Source organism: Molothrus aeneus, chromosome 12, assembly GCF_037042795.1.
Source record: "Molothrus aeneus isolate 106 chromosome 12, BPBGC_Maene_1.0, whole genome shotgun sequence".
Classification (NCBI taxonomy): Eukaryota; Metazoa; Chordata; class Aves; order Passeriformes; family Icteridae; genus Molothrus; species Molothrus aeneus.
Genome location: NC_089657.1, coordinates 16,697,601 through 16,718,270, shown reverse-complemented (window position 1 = coordinate 16,718,270; position 20,670 = coordinate 16,697,601). Strand labels below are relative to the sequence as shown.

Below are 20,670 nucleotides of genomic sequence, written 5' to 3'. Positions count from 1 at the left end.
TTACTTTTGCCTGTGACAGATGTTGGATTTGTGTGGGTGTGGTGGTTTTTTATAGCACTGACTGAAGCAAAAGTAGGTTGGGGAGATGACAGTAAAGGACTTTCCTCTGTCCCTTTGGATCTGAAAATGCAGCAGTCTAAACAGTGGGAGTGTGGTGAGCTTGAGGACCGAAGGAACCCTTGAAGTGGCTTGTTAGATATCGATCTTAATTGCTTCCTAATTTTGCAAAATGTGTCACCTCCCAAAACAAAGAGGCAATTAGGACTGAATGAGCTGAGAGCATTCTGTTAGAGAAACAGGCTGTGGCTGAGGAGAAGTGCAGGTGGATTGAAGCTTTTCTTTCTGCCCTGGAACGCTCTGGAGCTTGGCTTGTGATGGCAGTTTGTCTGGGAGAAGGGTGGAACTGTTACAGCTCCTTCCCACTCAGTCTCATCCACTACACACAGATTTCTGGATTTTGCCTGTACAATGAGGAATTCAGTTGCTTTACTGAAGGCAAATTCTGATTTGATAAAGATCTTGATCCACAGGTAAATACCAAAGATGTGGCTCCTGAGCTGCCTTAAACAGTTCTGTCATCTGAAGCTGAGTGATTCAGGGATTGGCTTAGGCTAAAAGTATTTTTCCCTACATTTTATACCTCATCTAAATGGCAGTGACAGAGACTGATGGTGCATGTGGTTTGGTGTCAAATGGAGCTTTTGGTCCTGCTGAAACTTAATGCAGTTTGCACAAGACTAGCAACAAAGCCATGGATTAACAGGTCTTCCTGCATGTCCTTCTCAAGGGTGCATTGTGGTGCCATGTGTTGGTGGCCAGTCCTGGAGAGGAGGTTGAGCCAATGGTACCTTGTTTGCACCAGCATTTTGCAGTTGAGATTTTGCAGGCCTGCAGGTGATCTGGCATGTGTGATATTCTGAAGCTTTGGTGAGAGTGCTTAGATGGGTGATGGGAGAGTGTTTATATTGTCTGATGGCTGGATGTGGGGAGAAATGAAAATGATAGGTTTTCTTTAGTTACTGGTATTCCATTTTACATTTATCTTAATGTCTGCAATGGACTGTTTTTGCTGTCTTTATAGGAGGAAGAGGAGCAAGAAGAAGAAGATGATGATGAAGATGATGATGACACAGATGACCTTGATGAACTAGATACAGACCAGCTGCTGGAGGCTGAGCTGGAGGAGGATGAGAACAATGAGAATGCTGGTGAGGATGGAGAAAATGACTTTTCTCCCTCCGATGATGAGGAGATTGCCAACCTCCTGGAAGAGGGAGATGAGGGAGAAGATGAAGATTCTGATGCTGATGAGGAAGTTGAGCTGATTCTTGGAGATAGTAAGTGTGTGGCCACCTGCTTAAGGTCCTGACAAAGAGGTAACATCTAAATTTCCCCTGAAATGACTTAACTGACTTGTCCCTGGCTGGTATGAGTGACAGGCCATCATCACCTTGTTCACTTGGAGCTTCTCTTAGTAATCTGCTGGTGAAAACAGCTCTTATGTGAGAGACCAACTGTGCATTCTGGAAAAGGAGGTATCTGCTTTCTTCAGATGCTCCCAGGTGTGTGTGTATGTGTGAGAACTCTGTGTGAAGAAGCTTTGTATGATTGCTTGCCTGTCCTCCCTTCAAGGGAAAACAGGTTTAACTCTTACCTCACCTGTCCTCTCTGCCTCTTGTGAGCCTATAAGGACAGAGAAGCACTTGTGATCCTTGGTGCTGTTCTTTCTCTTTTGTAATTGCTTAAAGTGCAAAGCCAACATGACATTTCTGACTTCATTTCCTTTATTACACTGTTCTGAAGCTAACATAACTTTTGGGATACAATTTAAATTGTTCTCTTTTTTGGGTGTTCTGCAAATACAGTGATTTGAAAATACCAAGTGTGTGTGTATGTGTGCATAGAAAGGTCTGAACTTTTTATGTAGCAATAATGTTTGGAAAAATGCTTCACAAGAAAGAAGGTGAGTAGGATAGCATGAGCCTTGGGATTTGTGACATTACATTCTGTTCCCTCTTTTGCAGCACAATTTTTGAGTATGTGCAGCCAAACCACTTAGTTATTTTTAATTTTCAAGCTGTAAAAATGGACATAATGGACATAATATAGTTACCTTAAGTTAAAAGGTTGGTAAGGATGAGTAATTACAGTGTGCAAGGTGTTTGAAGTCCTGCAGTGATAGATTGACTCCCATCTCAGCTCTCACATCAATCTTCCCTGGCAGTGAGCTGGAGGATGAAGCATGCCAGGCCCCTCTGGGGCAGTGATGTGGCTGGCAGGCTCATCCATGTCTTCTGTGGCAATGTAGCTCAGTCATTTTTAAGGACATGGCCACGTGAGGTTTGCCAGAGTTATTCTGTGGGGTCACTCTGCTGTTCTCTAGAAGGAAATAGGTTTGTACTGTAGGGCCATATAAGATATTTGCACAGCTCAGTCATTAATGGCATCTTGCAGTGCAACATTCTGGGGTTACAGGGAACCTCTGTGTCCTAGTAGTGGACAGGATCTTTGTGACACAACTCCACTTGTTTTTCCTCAGGGAATGCAGAGCCAAAAGCTCTTCAGTGAGCACCTGGGGTGCTGTACCTTGAATTGTCCAAGGGGCAGCATGGCCAGGATGTTCAGGCCATTTCAATAACTCTTCCTGGAACAAACCAGGGGCTACTTGACAGAAATTTCAGGCATGCTCTGCAGAGCACTGTTATGAAGTGGCCACATCTGTACCTCATTTGTAGATAGAGCTACTTGAGCAGACCTTGGATCTGTATGGCTGTGGAGCTGCAGCCAGCCCATCCTGTGGCTGTTAGGTTGCTTAGCAGCAATTTCAGGAACTCAGAGCAGGAAGTGCAGCTCTGCCAGGCTCAAGTGTGCATGGCCCTTGATGGGTTTGATGAGTGGGGTTCTGTGGCAGCTTTTCTGTGACTTCATCTGACTTCTTTTCCCACCCAGCAAAGAGCAGTTAAAATTTTCCTTTGCTTATGCTTGTTCCAGAATTAAAAGTTGGAATGGCACTGCCAGTATAGAGAGTACTGGCATGGGGTGCATTTAGAGTGTTCCCTGCTGCAGATTCTTGCTGTATTGTGGTGAACCTCCATAACATACAGTGAGTGTTGCCAAAGCAAAATAATTCAGAGAACAATTGAAATAGGGAAGTGAGTGGCATTGGTATCTTGAGCTTTAGAAGAGGTTCTAATTCCTTTTTTAAAATAATCCATGGAGAACCTGAATTTGTCTTCCTCCCCCTTTGTTACCACCTTGGGGACATTAGATCTGTTTGTCAAAGCAGTTCATGCATTCTGCAGGTCTTTAAAGAGCTTCTTCCTGGGCCAGGTGGGTGTAATTTTTGAAATTCATATGTGACATAGGATGGAAGAAATATATAGAATTCTCACCAGCAGCCTGACTGACTCTTGATTCTGATTCCTCTCTTCTTCCATAATCCAAAATGGCAACTTCCAGGCAGGTCTGTGCAAACTAATTATGCCAAGCAGTTAACTGCAGTCAGGCTTACTTACAGAGCTTAGAAATGGAAGGTTGTGTGGTGAACTGGGGAATAGTGAGGAGATCCTTTCTCAAAGCTTTCCTCTGAGTTAAAAAAAAACCCAAACCAGCAAACCCCCCCCCCCAAACTCCAACTTTCTCAGCTTTTCTTCTCCAGAGTTTCTGGATTTTTATCTTGCTTGTGCTTCTTTCCTTCTTACTGTGTAAGTGTAGCTGCTGCAGCACTGGCTGGTGTTTTCTAACTCCCCAATGTAGCTGTGGTGTTTCTGGGAGCACTGATGGCCCCTCAGCTTAGGCTCAGTCTGATGGATGGTGAGATGGAGCATCCCTTGCTGATCACAGTGGAAAGGCAGCTGGCTGATCTTTAGGGAGGAGGGTTGGGGGAAGGGGTTTGTGCCCTCTCTGCTTGCCTGTGACTTTTTTCCCCTAAGGATAGCATCTGAGAAGGGGTGAACCCCTTCCAGAAGGTCTTTCTATCTTAACAGGCATTTAGAGATCCACTATTTCTGAGATGGCTAAGTGGAAGTCTTGGTGTCTTTTTTTTTTCTTTTCTTTTTAACTATTTTTAACACCCAGTTATCTGCTGCATCCAATGAATTCACATAAGAAAAAAGAGCCAACATCACCTCTAAGGTAAGGCAGGAGCCCTCTTGCTGCCAGAGCTGCTACCACTTCCCTCTTGGACAACTGAGGGAGGAGAGATCTTGTGTTTGAAGATAAAAAGCAAGTGTGTGTATGTGTGTGTGACTGCTTCTGGTAAATCCCTTCATGCCTTCATTCTGTACCACAATGAAGAAAAGCAGGAAAAGCACAATTTGCAGGTCACCTTTAGGAAGTGACCTGTAGTTAAATTCATTACAGAAACCTCTGAGATACTAGAGGAAGGTTCTAGTTGGGAGTGTGTGGATTGCTTCCACCTTAGTGGGGTCCAGCTTACTCCATAAGGAATTACCTTGTTCACATCATACCGGGGCCAGGCTGGTGGGGCCGTCCAGCTGTGAGGAACGACTGCCACATCTGTCCAGCCCCTGGTGTGAAGAGCTGTTGCCCTTTCTTGTGCACAGGAAGTTGTGCAGGCAGCTCTGCTGGTGTCCTCCCTACCTTGTGGGGGGAAAACCTGCCAGCTGATAGGAACTGCACTTGCTAAAGCTGCTCTCCTTGAGCCTCTGTTGTAAGCAGGGAAGGAAGGCTCTGGTGCAGATTTCCTGGCTGCATTTGAGCAGTTTGGAGCACTGATGGTGCCGGGCAGGGGTGACCCTCTCCCGTGTCACAAACCCAGCATAACCCACGTGTCTCTTTTGCAGCCGACAGCTCCGATAACTCAGACCTGGAGGACGACATCATCCTGTCCCTGAACGAGTGAGGAGCGGCTGGGGCGGGGTGTGGGCAGGAGGAGATGCTCCATTCCCACAGGAGAGACCAGAGACCAAATTGGAAAGCGACTGAGCACCCCAGCCCTGCTTTTCTGGAGAGCCTGAGGGTCTCCTGCCGATCCGCTCTGTTGGTTTGAGTCAGTTCGAGGCTCGGGGCTAAGTCTCAATAAAGAGACCTGGGGCTAGGCCTCATTTCTCTCTGCCTTTTTTTTTTTTAATTTTTCATTTTAGGCTGAGATGACTCTTCAAGGAAACTTCTGAAGATATTTCACAATATATTTTCTTTGTATAAAGTTCTTTCCTAAAGAACAGAAATAGTTTTATAAAAAAAAAAAAAAAAAAGAAAAAAAAAGGCAAGTGTTCTAGTAAAGAGGGGAGACCTTTGTATTCCTGTAGTACCTTGTACCATGGGGTAGGTTTGGGGAGAAAAATTGTTTAAAATTAAAAGAAAATTTATGCAACTACTAAGTGAAATAAGAGGATCATGGTTTCTAATATCATTGAGGAGTGAGAATATTTTTATTTTAAATATGATTTTATTTTTAAAAAAGAAGATCTACAGGTGTTATACCTGCTAATGCACCAGTGTGTTCCAGATGCTTTTGTCCTCCAGGGAAGAGCTCCTGGGGTGTTTGCCAATGCCAATTTGTGCTGTGGTACCAGCTATAGTGGGAGGCTGAAATCCTGGCTGGGCCTAGTCAGAGCCTGGTATTCCTGAAGACATGGGAATCTGAGATTGAAGTTTGGGCCCTTTTTCTCCCCTCTGCCCTTTGTGGTTCAAGTTTTTTAATCTTTCTTTCTTTCTTTCTTCGTTTTTTTCTTTTTTTTTTTCCCTCTTGCCCTCTGTGTGGAAACTGCAAATTGAAGGCCTTTTTCTTTAATGTAAAGTGTATTTATTAAAAAATTAAATACAAATCCTGTCTGTGTCTATGGCTGTGAATTGTAGCCATGCAAAAGAAGTGCTCCATGTGCCTGCAGGGCTTGGCTGAGAGCAGTCAGGTGTAGCTGGAACCTCTCTGCAGTAAGGAAAGGCAAAAGAAACATAAAGGAAACACAAAAGGGATGCCACAGCAGCTGTGGGTGCCAGTCTGATCTCTTGGGTTGCCTGACAGCCTGGAATTCTCAGTGGCATGCTCACCACATTGAGTGGGAGCTGGATGATGCCACTGGGGCTGGGCTGTTCTTGTGTGGGGAGGTGCTCTGGAGCATCCACTCTGCAGCTCAGGCAGGGAATTCCACATCTCCTAGGATGTGCCAGGAGCTGGGAGCAGCACCTGCTTCCTCCTGTGCTTTGGCATTGCCCAGGCTGCCCTGTGGCTGTCAGGGCACAGGGAAAATCAGATTGGGGCGTGACAAGAGGCCCTGCCCTCAGAACAGGAGGCAGAAATGGCAGTGGAGTGTTTGAGTTCCCAGAGCAGCACCCACTGCCCAGCTTGGGCCTGTGCTCAGCTGGCAGGGGCATGTGCTCACTGCTTGTCTGGCCAAGGCCGTGGCTGTGCTGTTTATTCCCATCCACTCACCTTTTAACCCTCTCTCTGTTTTTGCCACTTGCAGAATAGGGTTTGAGGCAGAACAGGGAACTGGAGACTTCTCACTTCTTGACACTACAACCACTTTTCCACCAAGAACTGCTCATTTCAGCTAAGGCTCAAAGTCTTACTGCTTGAACAGGAAGGATATCCTTTTGAACTGAAAGAAGGGATAGCTTTTTTCCCTCCAGCATTGCATCTACTTAATGCACTTACCCTGGGCTGCTTGTTAATAATTAAAAAGAAAGGTTCTGCTGCAACTTGTAATGGATAATTGTACCCTACACAGTCGATAAAGATGAACAAGTGACTACTACAGCATTTAAGACCAGCAATTGGAGCAGCATTCTGATTAAAGGAGGGGATTGAAAGCTGATCTGCCACCCAACAGCTGTGGAAGTAGCCTCTGCTTTATCAGAAACCATCCCACCCAACTTCACCATAGAATACGTGCAGCTCAGGAGGAGGAAAAAAATAAAGCATGTACTCAGCTACTACTCGCAGGGAGATGCAGTGCCAGATGTCCATCTCTTGTTCTGGCATTAAACCCCAGCTGTAATTGACTGCATCTGTTGCTGGTTTGGGCCTGGCTGTTTTGGAGGCATTTGCCAGTTTTGTGAGACAGAACCAAAACACCTGGGCTGGAGCTCCTGTGTGTGCATTTGACTCGAAGGTGAGAGAGATGCTGTGAGTATATGAGCCTCCCTCCCCTCCCACACCTGCCCCAACTGCACTGAACAGAGCCAAAGGAGTGGGTTTGGGCCTTACCCTGTGGGCCTGCAGGTCACCCCCCAAAACTGCTGAAGCAGCCCCCCCACCCCTGTCCTGGGCAGACCTGGCCCTTCTGAAGTTAAATACACACCTGGGGAAGCTGCCTGCACCCCATGCCACTGCCTGAGTTCTGGGGGTCTCAGTGAGGAGTTCTGGGGAAGAGGTGACTGCACCAGCCTGGGTGCAAAGTGGAGTTCAGAACTGGGGACTAACAGGGTTTATTTTGTTTTTGTCAGGCCATAATTCTGCAGCTGCTTGGGATAGGGAGAATTCTCAGCATTTGGAAAATCACCTGCCACCCTGGCATCATGATTTAATCTATTTAAAAGCACATTGCTTGGAAAGAATCCTATAATCTTCTGGAATACTTACAGCACATGCTGATGTGCCATACAGTATTTCTTCTATGCAGCCGTCACAGACCCTGGCTTAGAGGGTGGAAGGAGATTTAAAGGTCCTGCCAGCTGGCTAAGACATACTCCTACCTCTGCAGCAGAGGGGAGCAGGGAGGTGCTGTTTCCTCCCTTGATTGAGCAGACAGGCCCAGCACAGCCTGAGCCCTCCTGTCAGCGTGCTCCTCTTTGCACAGGACCCTCGAGTACCTGCCTGGCCCACGTGGAGCACTGCAGCGCCCTTCCATGGAGCACAGCCTGAGGCATGCCCTGCCAGCACTGTGGGAGGGAGCAGCACATCCCTGCAGGGCTGGGGTTCAAAAATCTCCCACAAGCCAAGGCTGGCAGAGCAGGGTACAAACCTCACCAAGTGTAGCTGAGGGTAATCACTGAGGCTCCTCAGCAATGCTCAGAGCACCTCCAGGGCTCTCAGCCCTGTCTCAGTAGGAAGGACAGCCAGCAACTGCTGTTCAAGAGGCTTTGTAAGACAGAATGTTTGCTGAATGGGTGCTTAGAATAAAAGATGGGGGACCTCAGGCCAAGCAGGAACACTCTCAGACCAGCCCATCCTCCACCTCACACCCTATTCTCCCTTTGAACTTCAGATCACCCCGAGGAGCCAGACACCATTACCCTGCCATGATCACCCTACTGCCCCACTGCACTGGGCTGAAAGGCTCCATCCTCCCAAAACCAAACCCCAGCACTGCCTTACCCAGCACCCTCCAGCATCACTGAGGGGCCCAGGCCCCCCACCCCTGCACCTTCTCCCAGCACTGCTGCCCATCCCAGTGCAGGGCCCATCTTTGATGCTGCAAGATCCAGGTGCTGAGTTACCTTGCTGTACCTGCCAACCCTTCTCCAGCCTGCTTCTCTTGGAATCAGCCTGGATGCATCTGTGAAGGGAGGGGATGGTGAACACAGGTCCAGGATGGGGCCTTTGGCCTTGGCACAGGCTATTAAAGCCATGGTGTGGCTCCCTTGCCTGCTGGGGAGCAGGAAAGGCTCAGGTCAGATGGATGCTGCTGCTTCTCTCCCAGGTGTTTTTTCCCTAACTCCCCAACTTCTCCTTTACCACTATTAATTTTGGTAGGAGGGAATTTGTTGCTCTCACATGCTTAAAACCATCAGCTACCTCTCTGGGGAGAGAAATCCCATCATTCAAATCTCACCCAACCTTTGTCTTTTAAACAGCCCTACATTATTTATTTACTTATTTCACAAGGAAAGTGGGAGATGGGGGATTTTGGGCTGTTCCTTGGCTTTGTCAGCAAACAGTTGCAGCTTTTATAATTACTAGGGTTTTTTTTCCTTCCCTTTCCTAACACTCACACACCATAGCACACACAAGGCCATGGCACAGCACCATGAGCTGCACCTCCCTGCTACCATCAGCCAGGTGCGCACTTGTCCTGCCACCACCTCAGTGCCTCCAGCTGCTCGGACACCTCCAGGGCAGGACACTCCCACAAAAGGCTGTAATCACTCTAGGACCGGCCCCCAGGGGTATTTAACAGCCCGTGGTTTCAGATAACACCGAACCGTTACAATTGCTGACATTTGGCACCGTCTGCGTTAGGGCAGCACTGGGGACTGGGTCAGGAGGGCGGAGTCGGTGTCCCTATAACCGTGTGAAACCGGGGCAGCCTGGCTGCTCGGGCACTGGAGCTGCTCCTCTGCTCCCACAGCACATTCCCGGCTCCCTGCTGTTCCAGTGGAGCATTCAGCTCCCCTCTGATCCGTGCCTTCACGGAAGATGCATCAAGTGAAATGCAACGCCTCCCCCAGCCCAACAAACCAACCCACACTTGTTGATACTAATAATCCATCATCAGCTGATGATGTCCCTGCAGGGTTAAAAAGTGAAAAATAACGGCATCATTAGACTGAGTTACGCTCCCTGCTTAGTAGGTTGTGACATCAGTCATACCTGAGAGGAGTTTTAGAAGGGTTTTTGGCAACCCTCAGCAAGTGAGCTGTTGGGTCACAGAGATTAGTGCGAGACAAATCTCCCACTAATTTGTTCACTTGCTTACTAAGAGAACAACAACAAAAAACCACCTGCAAATCTAAAGAAACTTTAAAACGTAGCATTTTTAATCCCACACAATTTTCTGTAAGTCTCCTAAAATCTACAGGCATCATTTTAAAAAATAAAAATATCCCCTAACAGAACAGTGTGGATTTTAACTCCAGCTTGGACTTGTTACCACATCCTTATGCTGCTGAGCACTCAAAAGGTCTGGCCTCCCAACCAACCATCTCACAGCACAGACAGCAAAGGTGATGGATCCATCCCTTTTAGAGCTCAGATTTTGATCTCCAGTGGTTCCTCTGTTACAGGTCACCTGTAGTAACAGAACACATTCTCAGCCAGCCAGACATGTTTCTGTCTGGTTTTGTAAGCCTGCAAACAAATTTAAACTTTAGGGGAAAAAAAATAGCCATTTGTATTTCAATAAAGGATTCCAGGTAGTACAACATGATTGACTGCAAATGGGCACCTCCAGCTCATCAAACACCCTAGCTTGTCCACATCTAATATGGGAGATATTAGAGAGTTCCCCCTTAAATCACTTGTTTTTCCTTCTGCTTGTTTTGCCTTTTATAAAAATTAGTAATGTCAAACCTTTGTTTTATTCAAGAACGTCTATGACTGAGACATGTGCCAGGTGGTCTCAGACCTCACCAACTTGAATAAAGCATCCACTCCTCAGTAGCAAACTTTTTGCCAAGTATCAACTAATTTTTTGGTGCGAATGAAAAACACTTTTATTCTTGATCAGGATTTGCTTCCTTGGTTGCTGGCTTCCTGGGAAGCTTCTATTCTCAAATAGAGACTCAACAGCAAAGCATCCAGTCTCAAATTTTCAAAATAAAAAGCAAACAGGACAAAAAAAAAATAGAGAACCAACCTTTCAGTCTCTGATACAGCACTAAGAACCTCCCTTCCCCTCCCACCTTGAAGGACACATATAAAGAAGAAGGAGGTGCTCAAGGTTGGGATCTGAGAACTGAACTGGGGCCTGGCCTGGCCTGGCTGCTCCTGCAGCACAGGGAGCTCACCCTTCTTCCTGGCCACAAGAACTCGGATACCGCACAAGTTTAGAAATCCATCAGTGAACAAGGCTTTACTGACAACTTTTCATACAGTTAAAAAATAAAAATACAGAACAACAGCGGACAGTGTCACATATTAAAAACGAATAAAATGGGCTCTATTTAAAATTTTAATAGATATTATAGGTATTAAAATTAATTAGAAACTAAAAATCTTACCACTTTGGTCAAGGTGTTTTGAGCCTCAACCAAAATGATCAGCCTTAAAAACAACTGGGCTGTGTGACACACAAAGAAAACATGGAATTTGAAAAGACAGTGTGGGCTAGGCAGTGTCTTTGACTATAACTATCACCATATGTTCTTCTTCTAACTTCCCCAATGTCCTTAGTGCTGACTGGAGGTACTGCTGAGAGAACTCGCAAGGAGGGAACGCGTAAAGCATGCCTGTGCTGTCCCTGCCCTTTGCCCCTCCCACGGGCAGGCTGATAACCCCAGCAGCCTGCTTCTGTTTCAAGTAGGAGACCAGATTCCTGAGAAGCCGTCGCTGCAAGCCAGGCTCTACCACAGGGAAGGTCCCCTCGGCCCCTGCCCCTGCCGGGGCGGACTGGGTGGCCAGGAGCACGGCGTAGCCGTTGGGGCTGCCTTGTTTGATGCGCCGGGTGACTTCATCCAGCTTGGGCTGGTCCAGCCGAAGTCTCTGAGCGATTTTGAGCTGCGTCAACTTCCCGCCGGATGAATGGTCTTTGAGGAGTCCGTTGATGACACCCAGGTCTCCCTCCAGGATGTGCATAGAGGTGGGGAAGCAGCTGTTTTTTAGCACAAGAAGCCCATTCCAAGCAAGTTGCAGTGTCTGAGCATATTCTGATAAATTCTTTAGCTTTTTGGTCTCGGATTTTGGCTCCTCGTGAGTTTTGGATTCCGATTCACCAGTTCGATGATTGCGTTCGCTGTCCCTTTTTTTGGGCTGGGGAGCATCGGCCGGCTCGCGATGCGCTTTCTCCTCGGCCGTGTGACGATTGTTCTGGAGGGAGTTGCTCTGCTCTTTCTCGGCTCCGGGTTCTGTAGTGTGATTCTCCTTGCGAGCCCTGTCAGGGCTGCGGTCTAGAGCTGGCCCACTGGCCTTTGTCCTGCTTCTGTCCTCGTAAGGCGAGTGAGTAGTCCTCCCGCGGTCACTGGAAAGACTCCGGCGTCTCCGCCTCTCTTCCCACGGTTTGGGCACGCTGCGGTCGCCGTCGCTGCCCCAGCGCTCCCCGCTCCGGCTGCGCACGGACCGGCTGTAGCTCTCCAGGTTGTTCCTGCGTTCGGCGTTTTTGGCAGGGCTGGCCCAGTCCGCCTCCACAAAGCTCCTGTCTCTGTCCGAGTACAGGAGGTGCGGAGGAGTCCTATCCCGCACCCTCAAGTCTTGCTCCAGGCTCCGGTGCCGGCTGTACCCGTCAGCCAGCAGCTCGTAGTGCACGGGCAGCGGCGCGGGCTGGTACTGCTGCGGGTATCTCGTCTCTTCTGCTTTGGCAAAATCCACTCGGAGCCTCCGCTCCGGTCCACCCAAGGGAAAGCCCCTCATCTGCGCGCAGGCGGCCTGGGCAGCGTCCAGGCTCTCGTACTGGATGTAAGCGAAGCTGTCGCCCTTCACGTAGTCAATAGTCCTGATGCTGCCAAAGCGGTCAAACTCCCTGGCCAAGGCAGCCAGGGAAGTGCTAGGGCCAAGGCCCCCCACCCACAGCCGGGTGGTGGGGTTGGCTTTTCCGTAGCCGATTTTGATGGGGTTCCTGCCCACAACGCGGCCCGACATGGCCACCTTGGCCCGGTGGGCCATGTCCAAGTTCTGGAACTTGAGGAAGGCGTAGGCACCGCCCTGGCCACGTGCGGGGCGCTTGATCACCACCTCCTCGATGATGCCGTACTTCTCGAAGGCGCGCCTCAGCTCCACCTCCGACACGTTGTGGTCCAGGTTGCCGATGAAGAGGTTGCGGGTGGCTCTCTGGTCATCCTCTGGCATCAGGTCTTCCTCGGCCACGATGGGGTAACTGTATGGGCGGCCGCGCTCGTCGTACAGCCCGTAGTAATCCAGGGCCCGCTCCCGCTCCCGGGAGAGCCCGATGGCAGCCGCTTCCAGCGCGAAGGCGGCAGCGGCGGCGTGACGGGGCCGCGGCTCCCTCAGCAAAGGGCTGGTGACCGGCGACAGCGAGCGCTGCTTGTATTGGTAGGCGCTGTGCAGGGGCGGCAGGTACCCCAGCGGCTCCGGGGAGGGCGCGGGGGGCGGCGTGCGGCTGCGCCGGCCCCCGCGCAGGTACACGGGCTCCACCTTGAGCGGCCGGTCGTAGAGGAGCAGCTGCCGGGCCCGGGCGTGCCGGCGGGCGTCGCGGGCGTCCCCGGGGTGTCGGAAGTTCACGTAGGCGACGCGGCCGAGCTCGGGCGTGTGGGAGAGCTTGACACTGATGTCCCCGGCGCCCCCGCCCGCGAAGCGCTGGAAGAGGCGGAATAGCCCGTCCTCCAGCAGCTGGTCGGGCAGGGCCGCGCTCAGCCCGCTCACCAGCAGCGTCTTGTACTCGCAGGAGCCGGGCGGCTCCCCGGCCAGCCCGGCCGAGCCCCCGAGCGGCGCCAGCAGCAGCGAGGGCGCGGCGCCCGGCGGCGGCCCGGCCAGCAGCAGCGACGGGGCTACCACGGCGCCCGGCAGCGCCTTGGCCTTGGGCACGCCGAGCGCCCGGGACGAGGAGGAGGACGAGGGGGCGGCCTGGCTGCCGCCGCGGGCGCCCGAGGCCGAGCCGCTCCCCGCCGGGCGGTGGTTCGAGTCGCCGCCGCCGCTGGCGCGTTCATCGCCGCGGTGGCTGCGGGAGCTGGAGCCGCCTCCGCCGCCGCTGCTGCTGGTGGTGGTGCCGCCGCCGCCTCCGCCGCCGCCGCCGCCGGGCGTGGACTTGTCCCGGCTGCTGCGGGAGGCGCCCGAGCTGCGGTGCGGGCCGCGCCGGCTGCTGCTCTCGCGGTCGCGGTCGCGGGGCCGCTTGGCGGCAGCGGCCGCGCGTCCGCCCGCGGCCCCCGGCGGGCTCGAGTCGCGGTCGCTGCCGCGCTTCATCGCGCCGGGCCCGCGGCTCAGGAGGCGCCTCCGGCGGCCGCCGCCATCTTGGACAAAAGGGAGCGAAGGCGGCTCCGGCCGCCGCGCCGCGCGGGCCCTACGTCATCGCCCCGCGCGCGCCGCGCCGCAAGCCGGCGTCACGGGGCCATGACGTCACACGGCGCTTCCCGCCGCCTGCGCGCGACGGCCGGGCGGCCAATCAGGGCGGGCGGCGAAGCTCCGCCCCTCGGCGGGCTGAGGGGGCGCGCGCGGGGCCGCTCCGCGGATGGAGCGGGGGTGGCGGAACGGGGAATGTCGGAACCCGGGGAGGACAGGGAATGTCGGAACCCGGCGGGTGCGGAGGGCGCAGGGGGTGTGTCCCGCAATCACGTCACACGGCACGGCTCCGCCCGGTACACACCGGCGAACTTTAATGAAAGTCCCGTACAAAGCGCGGGGCCGGCGTCGCCCCTCAGAGCCTCGAGGTCGCCCCTCACAGTCCCCTCACAGGCCCGGTCTCGCCCCTCAGAGCCCCAGGATCCATCGCCCCGGTCTCGGCCCTCAGAGGTCTGTCCGGGCGCCGGCCGCCCTCGGCGCGTACTTGGGCATCAGTTCGTGGATCCTGCGGATGAAGTCGTACTTCTCGACACAGCCCTTGCACACCTCGCCCCAGTCATCCAGGATCCGCCGCAGCTCTTTGACGCGCAGCTTGCGCAGGTCTACGGTGCTCAGGTCGATCTGTTTGTCTGCGGGGAGAGCAGAACTGCACTCAGACATGCCAGGTGGGCGAGGAAGCCAAAACCCAAGAGGGAGAGAGGTGCCAGGGGTGGAAGGAAGGTCTAAGTTAGGTTTGGACAGCAGATAAGGCTCTTAAATGCTAAAAAATATTAGAAGACAGAAAGCTTGGTTGCAGTTTAGGTGCAGGAGTTCCACAATAGCCCTGAAAGCCCCTTTATTACATGAGCAGCAGCACTTCTTTTCCACTGGATAAAAGAAATGTAGCAGAGTGATTTCAGGGGAAAGATAAGAAAGTGACAACGACAAAAAGCTTTTTAGGAAGCAACACGACCTTAGTAGGAGAAATGAAAAATATAAAGACACCCAATCCAAGGGGTGTCTCGAGGGGGTGTAATGACAGCTATAAGGGAAAGCAGAAGGAGGCATTTCTAAGTCTGTTTTTGTATTAGTCTTTTCAGGAAGAGGAGTCATCTAGGAACGTAAGAGTTTAAGGAAGATGATGAGAAATAGAGAGTGGAATGCTCTGAGGAGACACCAGAAGAGGTGAGAAAGCAGCATTTATCGCCCTGCTGCTGGGAACAGGAGAGCAGCTGGGACTGCAGAGCTCAGCCAAGGGCCTGAGCCCTGCCACAGTGACATCCCTGCCTGCTGCCAGCACAGGCTGTACCACACACCCTCCCAAACACGACATTCCAAGCAGCAATGTGAGCACAGCAGTGCTGCTACACCTGGGAGTTAGTTATTCCAGGGCTGATCAGAGTCCCTGCAGAAGCCAAGAAGGGTTAGCAGTCTTACCTAAGCATCTCCATAGAACCCTCTAGGATGTTGTTCATGGAGAGCAACCCAGGTTGTGCAACCTAACTAGGCTACAGAACTCAGGACTGAGTGGTTTTAGGATGTTGCTTCACCTCCAGTCATCCACACCCCAGCAAATCATGAGCATTTCCTCTCGTGCAGGCAACTCACCATATTTTAGTTCACAGATCTGACTGTCTTTCTTCTTTAGCTTCTCACAGATCTTTTCCACAGGGATGTGGTGACTCATGGGCTTTGATACCTCGTTAATGATTTTGGTGGCTGCATCACTTGTGGCCCCAATGTAATAGCACTAGAGGAAAGAAAAGAGTGAAGTAGGGATGCATGGAAAGAAAGCTTCTAAAAGCAGAGTTTTCTGTCCCTGTCATAATCTGGTTTTGCAGCTTGATGTTTACAGTTAGAGAACCTCCCCAAGGGACTGCTAGAGCTGGGTAAAAGGAGCCTAACTAAGCGCAAAATACTGAGCAGGTGTTTTCCATTGCAATGATTTTACAGCTGCTGAGGCTGGTCTTGTTTCTTAACTTTATAAAAATTGAACAAGATTAGAAATAATTTTCATTCAAAGAGCCTCTCTGAAATGTTCCCCCTCTGCATGTCAGATGGTATCTCCGTAGTTCTCTGAGGAGAGTTCAGGCCTTTTCATTGGGCCTCTTCATTCACAAATTGCCTCTGGTTTTAGTTAGAGCAATTTGGTTTTCCTTTGTTTAGTTTTCAGCTAAACAGCTGAAGAGTATAAATATTTTAACAGATTATATAGCACCCCAAATACCATTTAAGGGACAGGGAAGCCCTACAGCAAACAAAAGCTTTGTAATATCCAGTGCTTCAGTAACAGTGAGATGCCAGCCAGTCCAATCACTGTGGACAGGGTGGTGTTTTTTTCCTTTTTTTTAAGGTAAAGAGATTGAACTCCACAAGTCCTTTCATAAAAAATACAGGACCCACTGTGGCCACAGAGCCAGCAAAAACAGCCCTTGGGAAGCCACATCATACAAACTCAGTTTCCCCTCATTTGCAGAAGGGAAATATTACTGACTCCCCCTACTTACCAGGCGATTCTCTTTGCCCTTTGCTTCTTTGCAGGATTTCAAGAGCTCCTTTTCAATACTGGAAGGTGTGAATTCAACGTCATTGTCCTTTAGACTCTGGTAGAACCTTCCCAGGAATGTGACACACACTGGAAGGGAAGATGGATGGAGTTATCAGCCAGAGCAGCAATCTCATGGCAGCTCTTAGAGAACACTTGTAGGGAAATGGAATCGGGGGGGTTTGGATAACAGTTTGGATAACTGGAAAACAGTGAAGTTTTCTGAACTTCACCCATGGTTCAGAAAGTCATTCAGAGCACACGTGAATCAACAACATGCCCTGATGCTTTTGGTGGGTTTGTGACAATCTGAGAAATGAGATCCATGGGAGTGTCTAGGGGTCTCTGTACATTGTCCTGAGTGAGCACAGGATCATATGATGGACACAAAACAATGCCCATGCAAAAATGTACATTTAAAGTTGTCTTGCTGCTTTGGGAAGCAACTTGTAAGAACATGGGTGTGAAACCCAGTGCTGATTGAAAACCAACTCTGTACATAATCCTCTGAGACTCCCCATGTGCTGACTTCAGTAACAGGGTATCACTGATTACCAGGCTGCTTCAGTTGAAATTACTTCCAAGAGAAAAAGAAATGTGATCCCATGCTCTGTCCCCGTGGCACCTTTCTCCTTCTTTCATTTCCATGAGCTTCTGATGCAGTTTCAGATGGAAAGAGGGAAGACTCTTAGACATAAGGCACCTCCCACAAGTGCAGCTGCAGCTGAGAGGACAGATCCAAGTTTCTGCCTATGGGAAGGGCTGCACAAACCGGTCATTGCTCCTTCCCTGGGCAGCAGTCGCTCCACACGTGCTCCAAAGTGCAGCAGCCCCGTGTGTGGCTGGGAAGGAGGGCAGACAGCCTGTGGGATGACTCAGGGACACCCCGAGTGTCAGATTTTGGTCATCCTGCTGCTCACAACTCATCTGTGGATATCAGCATCACCTGGACCGAGCACTCTCAGTCCTCCCAACTCCTGCTCAGCCCCTGAGGATTCTCACACCTTCCCATGCAAGATGAGTGCCAGGAACCATTCTGCCTCTAAGGAACAGGTATGAGTTATGGCTTTTATGGGATTTGTTTACTCCAACAGGAAGGGACTGGAAAATATTATTGTCATTAGCAAGTTGTGTTCAACTCAGAACACAATGCATGGCACAGTAATTGGGCATGACGGGAAATGGAGCATGGCCATCACAGAACTGAGCAGAAATGTACTCTCATTATATCAAAACTAGAACTAATTATAAGATGGGCCATTTTGGAAAACATTTTTTTGTATGCATACAGCACACCCTTATTTACCTCCCACCCATCTATCCCCAGTCACAGACACACTGATGTCCACTGTAAGCTATTGGGAAGTGAAAACCTTGGGAAGAAAAAACTTGCTGCAGGCAGTGACACTGACAGCCACCGTAGGACAGAAACATGTTTCCAGTCTAGTGCTGCAACAGCAGCTGGAAGTTTTGATTTACGGGGTTCCTTCCCCTCACTCTGTCCTACTGCAGAGGAGGGTATTAGTATCCCAAACTCCCAGCCAGCTACAAGAGCCCCACCTCAAGTTCTTCTTGCTTCACTGGGGGAATCTGTTCAGTTCACTGCACAGGAGCAGCTTAATTTGCTGGGCAGCTCAACAGGTTCCACCCCCGAGGCGTTTGTATTTCCGTGGTACACAAAGGGCCCGACTTGATTTCGATCAGCTGCTCGCGGCTCCCGGCTGTGCGCACCGAGAGGACTCCGAGCACTCCGTAATACTGGGATGACTAAGGGGGAGTCCCGGCTGAGTAACCTCACTCGCGTTCTCCCGCTCCCTGCCCTGCTCACCGTCACCCGGCAGGGACAGCGGGCGGGGAGCGCTGCCCCCTCAGTGCCGAGCTGCGACTGTGCTGGTCTCCCGGCCTGGAGACGCTCCGGTCTCCCGGAGTCGTCGCTCCTCTTTCCCGTGGGGACTCTACACTACCGCTGACCCCGTGGACCGGCAACTTCCCGGCAGAGTGCAGTACCCTCGGAAGGGAGATCCCGTCCCCGGCGCGGGGCACGGCTGGAAGCCCCGCCCCGCCTGCCCCGCGGGCCGCCCGGCGCATCGCCCCGGCACCGGACACCCTCGAGCACCGCCCCGGCACCGGTGGCCTGCGAGCGGCGCCCGGCCAGGCCCGTCCGCACTTAGCCAGACTTGGGAGACTTTTCCTGCGGCTGGAGGCAGCGCTCCCGCCGGCCCGGCCCGGCCCGGCGGCCGAGCTGTCACTCGGGGCTGTCACAGCCCCGAGGCTGCTCCGCGTCCCGGCCCCACATCCTGGCGGACGGGCCAGACTGCGGGAGACGGCGGCGAGGAACGGCCTCCCCCCGCCGTACCCGCAGGCCGGGCCCGGCCGCACTCACCCTCGCAGTCCCCGTCGCGCAGCGCTCGGCCACCGGCCGGCAGCAGGAGCAGGGCCAGCGCCGCGCAAAGCCCGTGGGCCGCCCGCATCCCGCCTCGCCCGGCAGCACCCGCCGCACCGGCACCACCACCACCCCACACCGGCTGCCCCCGCCGCCGCCGCCCCATTGGCCCGCTCCCCGCCCGGCCGCCACGCTCTCCGCTCCCATTGGCCGCGCCGTCGCCTCCACGGGAGAGTTGGCGGCCGCTGATTGGGGAGAGGCGGCGGAGCGGCGGCGCGCGGCGCGGGTCCCCGCCCCCCTTCGCTGCCATCTTTGGTAAGGGAAGGGCGCTCGCGAGCGCTCCCTGACGGCGGCCGCAGGCGCCATCTTGGAAAGGGGCAGATCCTCACACCTGAGGGCGGGCGGGGCCGGTCCGCCCCTCCGTCCCTCTCCCGGCCGTTTGAAGCAGTATGAAGCAGCGCGAGGCAGCGCAAGGTGCGGCTGAAGGGTCGCTCGAGGCCCGTGGGCAGGCGGTTCGTGGGATGGGTGTCCCGTGAGGGGTGGGAGCGGCAGGGACTGGCGGCTCTGGGTACACCCTGTGAGGTACAAGGACTGGATGCTTTGAGGAGGGACAGCGGAGAGGTCAAAATAGCAACCTGTGTGCGTTTGTTTCTGGCTTCTTAGGTGAGTGTTTTTGCAGAAAGAAATGTTGTTTGTTTAATTCCAACTTAATATCCTAGTCGCTGGGCCTAATCACCTTTTGTTCAGGCACACAGGGGGAGATTCTTGGGGTTGTCCTGTGGCAGGGCTAGGAGTTGGACTTTGGTGATCCTCGTGGGTCTTTTCCAACTCAGAGTATTTTTATTCTGTTCCAAAAGTTCTCACAGTTTGTGCCATTAGCTACCTTCAACAATCCCCAACACTGTGAGTTTATAACTGAAATTCCCGTGGAGTTGGGGGAGGAGCACACACCTGCTGATAGCTCCTTGTGCGGCTTTATGAATAACTCTGTGTATCCTGGGATATCATTCCAGTGAAAGAGGGGAGAGGCAAAGTCATCCAGCCCTGTACTACGGCAAGGGAGCTCCCATGGAGCTCTGTGCACTCTCTTGCACAGCCAGGCTCTTGAGGCAGCCTGGTGGGGCAGTGCCTAATCAGAATTTTCTTGCAGGTCATCAGGTGCAAGTGATAAGCTTGACGAGGTGAGACAGGCAGTGTGGGGAGGAGGAGCACCTGACTCAGGAAAGGTCACAGCAGGTGAGCAGTAATTAGGACACTAATTACCTGTGAGATTACATCACGTGTTCATTAGGAGACATGTTTTTGCACATTTCTAGATCTTTTTATCTCTCCAAATGTGGTTATTAAGATCAATATAACTGTTATTAAGTCAGTTCATAATGATTTCCAGAATTGCTCAATATCAGCATGCTTTAGGAAGATTATTGGCTTTTTAAAAATAATGCTCATTGCCCACTAAAGTCACTTAGCTGTGAAGAGAAGTGGTGGCTTGAGGTGCCCTTGTTTCTTATCAGGATAGTGGCCAAAAGAACTGTGAGATGAAGTGGCTTTGTAATTAGGTGGGAATAGGGCTTAAATTTGGAATTAGGAAGGTCATAATAAGGACAGAGTTTACTTACCAAAATAGTGCAGTTATGAAACATCTTCACACTAAGAACTTTATACATTTTTGTAGAACAGACGATAAGTGATTTTATTTGGTTTGGGATTGGGAAATGAGTCTCTGTATTTCAATATGGGATCTTCAAATGAGTCTGAGGAAAACCAAGGACTCCTTTTGTGGTTTTGTTTTTTTTTCCTTCTTTTTATTTATAGTTTGTTTCAGCATCTAGAATAGATTCCTTGCATTTTACTTTGTGCCATTCTTGATCCATGGTGAGGTTTTTGGGGCTCTATTTGTTCCACCACCCTCCAGGCCCTGTCTCTCTGAAGCATTAGGGATTGTCCTGGCTGAGACCTGGGTGATGCAGA

General features: G+C 51.6%; 3 protein-coding genes across 3 annotated transcripts in view; 1 reads left to right on the top strand and 2 right to left on the bottom strand.

Annotated features, from left to right (window-relative positions):
* Positions 1-5,783, top strand: part of DCAF1 (DDB1 and CUL4 associated factor 1) — a 47,787-nt gene extending 42,004 nt beyond the window's left edge. Inside the window, exons 23-24 of the mRNA XM_066558163.1 lie at positions 1,082-1,337; positions 4,806-5,783. Coding sequence (XP_066414260.1) covers positions 1,082-1,337; positions 4,806-4,864 — 315 coding nt within the window. The 3' untranslated portion in view covers positions 4,865-5,783. The remainder of the gene's footprint in view (positions 1-1,081; positions 1,338-4,805) is intronic.
* A 3,857-nt stretch (positions 5,784-9,640) lies between these two features.
* On the bottom strand, positions 9,641-13,696 carry RBM15B (RNA binding motif protein 15B). The gene has a single exon (XM_066557975.1). It carries the CDS (start codon positions 13,694-13,696, stop codon positions 10,952-10,954), a length of 2,745 nt encoding a protein of 914 aa, XP_066414072.1. The 3' UTR covers positions 9,641-10,951.
* A 388-nt stretch (positions 13,697-14,084) lies between these two features.
* Positions 14,085-18,842, bottom strand: MANF (mesencephalic astrocyte derived neurotrophic factor). Its single transcript, XM_066557989.1, has 4 exons — positions 18,700-18,842; positions 16,279-16,406; positions 15,380-15,521; positions 14,085-14,421 (listed from the first exon to the last, which is right to left on the bottom strand). The coding sequence occupies exons 1-4, from the start codon at positions 18,785-18,787 to the stop codon at positions 14,237-14,239; spliced, it is 543 nt and encodes a 180-aa protein (XP_066414086.1). The 5' UTR covers positions 18,788-18,842; the 3' UTR covers positions 14,085-14,236.
* Between the last annotated feature and the right edge of the window lie 1,828 nt (positions 18,843-20,670).